Here is a 6,882-nt window from a genome sequence, read left to right as displayed (position 1 = left end):
TTTATATTTGGTTTACGATTTTGATCCATAGAATTTAATTTGGAGAAGTACAATATATACGCTCTCAATACTTAGAGACATGATGCTCTATCATCAGAACTATTCTCTCTAATAGTAAACTATTCTTCCTTTATCCAAGAACATACTACCACACTCTTAGCATAAACTACGTAGGTTTCTATGTTGGTTATTTACTATTTACATTTTTCTATTTATTTTTATACATTGATTTTGAACCAAAACTTTAGTTGGACGTCATCAGCTAAAATTCGTTTGCATGTTCTTAATGAAGTATTATGTAGTATAACAAAAGTAGAAATGAAAGATCGAATTTTTGCCTCTTATTTTGAAAAACAAAAACTGAAAGAGGTAGTTGTTCAAACAAAGCCGAGAAAATACAAGTTTGATTTCATCTTTTTCACAAAATTTAAGAAGATAAAGAGAGAAGAGAGGTTGGGAGTCGGCAGGAAGTGGAAGTGGAAGAGGGAATTGATGAAAGGGTTGTTCAAGATTGGTAAAAATGGGATGTTTGAGGGACCAAAAGGCAATAATTAGTAGGGCAGGGGCACTGCTGGTCCCTAATTAGATTTTCCAACTCCAAACCTTTTGATCCTTTGATGTTGATATTCTCCTCTTTAATATAATATATATATATATATATATATATATATATTAACAGAGAGAGAGAGAGAGAGAGAGAGAGAGAGTTACCCCAAGAGAAGACTATAAATTATTATGAACTCAATGATAAAAGATTCTATTTGTGTTCTCATTACCTTCCATTCGGTCGGAATAAAGCCCACCAACTCCAAATCTTCTCTAACCCTAAACACACATTCCTTCTCAACTCTCTATTACATTATTCCTGTCTTTGTCATTCCTCATCCCCACACCCTAACCTTATTTTACTTCAAATAATCTTTAAACGTCTCAACCTTATTGTTAAATTCCATATGTATTCTGATTACTCCATCCTAATAGATAAACAAAATAAATATCAAAGAGTTTTCTTTTTATTTCTGTTTAACCACAAATTATATCTAACTTGATCCTTAACTCAATTGATAAAGAGCTTAGGTCAGATTAATTAAATGATGAAAACTAAAGATAAATACGTGAGACGTGCATGTCACACAGTATCAAATGACATTTAAAGTGAATGAAATGTTGTTTTTTTTAGTGATGATGGTGGGAGAGACTGTGCAAACGCTCTAGAAAATGAAAAGTGGTCCGAGTTACTGATGAGGATAGGAAGTAAAGGGGCAAGTGATAAGGCTCAAAGAAAAGGGTATACTACATTTAATGTAATTAGTCATGTTATATAATATATATATATATATATATATATATATATATATATATATATATATATATATATATATATATATATATATATATATATATATATATATATAGCTAGCAAAGTATATACTATAGGATATGTATAATATTTTGAAAGCTAGAAATTTAAAGGGACCCTCTTGCTGACTGGCATGCAACTTTTGTATGTTCATTTGTCCCAATACACTTTCTTGTTTTCCTTCTTCACTCTCTTTCTTTTTTAGACCCTTTTTATTATCTTGTTGCTTTCAACAAAATAAGGTCACTAGTGGTGTGTGTACATATATATATATATATATATATATATATATATATATATATATGGATGGTCCCTTTTATATATCTTAATTAGTTCATATATTTTCATAAATCTCTCCCTATCATTCCATAATTTAATGACCAAATAATGTGTTTGACATTCATACATATTCATAGGGTTGTTCTACCATCACTTCCAATTTGTTCAGAATGCTATGATATCATTCATAATTCAATAAAATGTCAATTAGTAATAAAGGAAAGAGAACTGATGAAATAGACTTTTAAGATATTTTCGTTAAAGAAGAATATAATTAGCATCAACACATAATGGATTAGCTAGAACTTGATTGATTTAGATTACAAGAAATAATTACATGGAAGAGTCAAAAACTCAAATTCTCCCACCTATTTTTATCTATATAAATTTAAGTAGTAGTAAATATATAGAATAAAATTAAATTATAACATACATACATACATATATATCCACATGATTATAAACAAATACCAAAGCTTCAATCTCTAACAAAGAAACAATTAGGAAAAGGCGACAGTCTAAACCAAATTTTTTTCCCTTGAAAGATATTTTTCAATGAATTGAGTAACTTTGGGAGAGATTGCATATAGTTTTTTTTTTCTTTTTTTGAACCCCACAAGTGACGAAAGTAAGAATGAAAGTGCATGACTTTTATATTTGTAAACTAAAAAGGGGTTGCTTTAATGGTGGGTTTGGAGTGATGATTGAGGCAATACAGAAGAGTAAGTGAAGGGGCATTTATATAAAATTAAAGCACAAATTCTCATCAGCTTTAATTTTCCAAACAAAGTTCAATATCATCAGCTATTCTTTTTGCATCAATTGAAGCTCCAAGTAGCCCTCTCTTTGTGAACCCAACTGCATAAAGTCCATATTCACCTTTCCATCCATTCGGAAATTCCTTCCTTGGCATCCCATCTTTCTCATCAAACATATGCCTTTCCTGTCCAAACATATATTATAATTAATTGATAAGAAATCTTGCAAACTTGAACATAACTTCACTGGTTAAGTCATAAGTAAATCTTGTTCTTATTTATTGAACTCAAAAAACAAAACAAAGATCCCATAATTTTTTATATTCAGTTAATGCCCAACTACCACTGGAGAAGAAGTTACATAATCATTATCATGCACATACAATAGGTACAATTAGTCATCCAAGGATAGCTCAACAAAATAAAGAATTTTTTATTGTACTCTCAAAACAAAATGAATTTATTGTTTGGTCAAGACCGTTAAAAAGGTGACCTTTATGAGATACATAAGTTACTTTTCTTATTATCTATAATGATCTTTTTGATTGGAAATATGATGATGGTTCTAAAGATAAGTTAACAAGATATCTCAACTAGGATTGACACATTTTGATATGCCTACTCGTCTTATCATAATCTCTTATATATATTATTATTCACAATAAAACATAAATATTTGTTTGGGTATTAAATTCAGTTAAAATCAAAAGAGGCACCATGCTATGCTACCTGAATCACTTTATATGAAATGAAACCTAGGGTGATTAATGAAATTAAATGAAAAGTACTAAACGACTAAAAAGCAAAAAAAGGAGTTGGGTATGCACCTTTAGCCAAGAGGGTACATTACTTTTATAACCAGTGGCCAAAATGACAGCATCAAAATTTTCGACGCTGCCGTCGACGAACTCTGCAGCACGATGGGTTAGTCTTGTCACTCCACTCCGAACCTAAAGACCAAATAAAAACTTTATCAATACATTTAAAACACCATGATACATTGGCTTATTGTAGAGAAGAATCTGAGAAAGAACCTAATGAGCAAGTAAGTAATCCAACAATAATTACCTTAATCTTGCCGGTTTTGATTTTTGCAAAAGTGCCAACATCTAAAACAGGCGTTTTTCCAGACAGATTCTTGAGCTGTAAAGGGCCAAATTTTGGACGATGAAGACCCAATTTAGATGTATCTCCTAACATCAAACGTGAAAGAAGAAGAAGAAAATGATCCACTATACGCATGGGAAGCCATCTGAGCAAGCACATGGATAACCCAAATGTTGATCTTCCCAATATCTCATGAGGTAGAATGTGCACCTATGCAACAAAAAAACAAAGGTCAAAACTTTTTTAAAATGGCTGATCATCTTATATGGATATATAAGTCAGACAATTATTTTTTATGGTGTGAAGTCTTTTCGGTGAAACAAAAATCGAAATGATGAGGATGCTTATATATGTTCAAAATTAACAATATGGTATGCTATGGAGATATTTGGAGCGATTCGTCCTAACAACCATGATAAAAATTTTTACCATGAACCCATTTTCTATTTTTGCATAGGGTATTCTTAAGAAGTTATTCAAAGAGAAAGCATGCAATTTTTTATTCATTAACTTGAACCTAGTTCAACTAATTGAGTAGTGCAATTTTTTTGTTTGCTTACCGAATTGCGAACAACGATATAAGGGGACGCATTGAAGTTACATAAATCGAGACAAACTTCCATACCAGAATTACCACAACCAATAACCAAAACTTTCTTCCCATGAAACTCTTCACCAGTTTTATAAGAGCTAGTATGAACAACAGGGCCTTCAAATATCTCTAACCCTTCAATTTGAGGAATAATTTCTTCAGCATTTTCACCCGTTGCCACAATCAACCACTTACAAAAATACTCAACAACAACCTTTTGATCTCTAACTGATTTCACTTTCCAAAACCCACATCCCTCATCCCACTCCGCCCTTATAACTGTGCAATTAAATACTGGCTTCAACTTAAAATAATCAGCGTAGGCTTTCAAATAGCTTAAAAATTGTTGCTTTGTTGGGTAAGTGGGGAAATGTGAAGGGAAAGGCATGAACGGGAGTTGACAAAATTGCTTTGGAAGATGCAAGCGAAGACGGTCATATGTCTTGAACTGCCATAATGAAGCTATACATTCGGCTCTTTCAAGAATCAAACTTTGGATACCCTTTTGCTTTAGACATGCCGCGACGGCTAGGCCCGACGGTCCGGCACCAACGATGAGAGGCCCTTGAACCAAAATATGTGGAATTGGGCTGACTTGATTTTTGGAGAGAGGATCGTGAAGTCTTTTGCCTTGCAATTCTTTCCAGTAATCGTCCATGAAGAAATAAAGGGGTTATGTGTTTAGTATATTGGCGGGTTTTTTGAGCATACCTTTTTAGTTTTGAAAGAAAAATTGGATTTTGGCCTATGGGGATTGAAGTTATAGGGGGTTGTTCTTATTAGACAAAGAGGAGGATATGTAAGGGAAAAGTCATGGGAAGTATACAGAAAGATGAAAATTGAGACAAACTCCTTGTAAGCTTCAACTTGAAGGATATATGGGTGGGGGCTAGTGGCAAAGTTGCAATTCTGAAGGATGTTAGTTGTTTTTGTGAGCACAATAAATGTGGAGGAATTTAAAAGATGACCTCAACGAAAAGAGAAAATGGTGTAGTTAGTGATGTAGCGTTGAATACAGGAGTGAGAGAAACCACCACTAACTAATCGGGAGCTTTTTCATATATAACAAGAAAACCAAAATAAATTTGAAATTTTGTTATTTATTTTTTAATATTTTTAATAGTTCTACCATTTACGACCATCGTCAAATAAATTATTATTCTTATTTATTTAATATCATTAATTTTAAACCAATATATTATATAAAAAAAATTGTCAATGCGACAAAGGAAGACAAAGATCAATGTTAATTCCATCCAAAAATTGTCAAGGGAAACAAGAGTCAGAAGCCCTCTTTGCATCTTCCAAATTGGAAGCGACCAAAGAACTATAATGAGACTTAAACCCAGCATTGTAACGTGCTATGTTTAGTGAGCAACCTGGTTTACAATGCCAGGACAAAAAAGCAACAGAGACATTTCGAAACCTCTTCGCCTACAAAAGAATCTCACCAACTGAACTCTTCACCTTAGTAGAACACAGTTGTTATATTCAAGTTTATATCACCTCCCGTGAGTGAGATTCAACCATGATAGCATTGAGGAGGGTGATAAAAACAGAAGAAAGATGTGGGTCTAACCTTCTATAATAGCTTAAACCTCTGACCACTTGACCAATCACTCCTATGATATCTTCTAGCAAGGTGAGAGCATCGTGATGCGACGCCGTGTGCATTCTGCAGATAGTAAGGCTACTGCCTTACTGTGCTACGCACAGTGTCACGGGCATACCTGTCCAAGGTGTTGGTTACCTATGGTCGTATGTCCGAATACCTCTAAATCACTTTGTCTTTACGTCTTATAAGTAGTCTATGTTATTTCTTTCGTTTTCGTGTCGTCGACCCAAAATATGACATTTCGGCATTTTCATATGCAAGTCTGCTAAGGCCAAAAATCTCAATATGTATTATAGGGGGTACCTGAGTAGTCTAACCCCGCCCAAGCTTTGTCGCACTCTTTGCAATTTAGCTAAGCTATTTTCTTTGCAATTGACAGTCTTCAATGCTTTCTTTTATGATGTTTTCAACAATTTACTTTCACTCTCCCATTTTATAAAAATATTTTCCCGAGAACGTGAAGGCTACATCATACCACGAGTTTGCCCGTGGATTTCAAATGGTAAACGACTGACTTGTTGATCGAGCAGTACAAGTGCCGCACAATTGTGTTTGAAAGGTTACGATTGTGACAAGTGGTATCAGAGTCAAATCGGCTAATTAGTAATAAGACCGAAATATGTCGTCGGTGAATCCATCGGGCAAGGCCTACAGAGACCGACTGGTAGAGCAGCGCAAGGAGCAGATGCTCTACCTAGCTGAAGTTCCCGACTCCATCCACTTCTTGGAGTCCCGTCTCGAAGAGATTACTGAGAAAACTGACACAATCGATGCGGTAGTTGGCCGTGTCGAAGGATTACCAATATAAGAGTTTTTGGCAAGAGTCGACACTCTAGAAGGAAACGTTGTAAGAATTGTTAACTACGAAAATGGGGATAGTTCGTTGGGCTTTGTTGCCCACATGGAAGAATGTGTCAATGAGCTAGATAACTCTCAGAAGACACTCTTAGAGATGATAAATGACATGTCGGAGGATTTTCGAGCCACCCTCGATGTCGTCAGAAATGAAATCGCAGATGTGAACGCAAGACTGAATCTCACAGTGCGAGCAATAACAAATCAAGCTCTAGCTGGAGGAGCAATTTCGGTTAGCAGGGTAAAGATCCCGGAACCAAAGCCCTTCTGTGGGGCAAGAGATGCAAGGGCCCTGGAGAACTATATTTTTGACCTT

The 6,882-nt window shown here is 34.4% G+C and overlaps 1 protein-coding gene across 1 annotated transcript; it reads right to left on the bottom strand.

Moving 5' to 3' along the window:
- Nucleotides 1-2,411: 2,411 nt before the first annotated feature.
- On the bottom strand, nt 2,412-4,754 carry LOC103501555 (indole-3-pyruvate monooxygenase YUCCA2). The gene is given in 4 exon segments (NM_001328467.1): nt 2,412-2,582; nt 3,225-3,347; nt 3,466-3,714; nt 4,065-4,754. Coding segments are annotated over 4 exon segments (1,233 nt in total).
- Nucleotides 4,755-6,882: the final 2,128 nt, after the last annotated feature.

This window comes from Cucumis melo, chromosome 2, assembly GCF_025177605.1.
Source record: "Cucumis melo cultivar AY chromosome 2, USDA_Cmelo_AY_1.0, whole genome shotgun sequence".
Classification (NCBI taxonomy): Eukaryota; Viridiplantae; Streptophyta; class Magnoliopsida; order Cucurbitales; family Cucurbitaceae; genus Cucumis; species Cucumis melo.
Note: the sequence above shows the minus strand (reverse complement) of the source record. Positions and strands in the feature narration are given on the sequence as shown.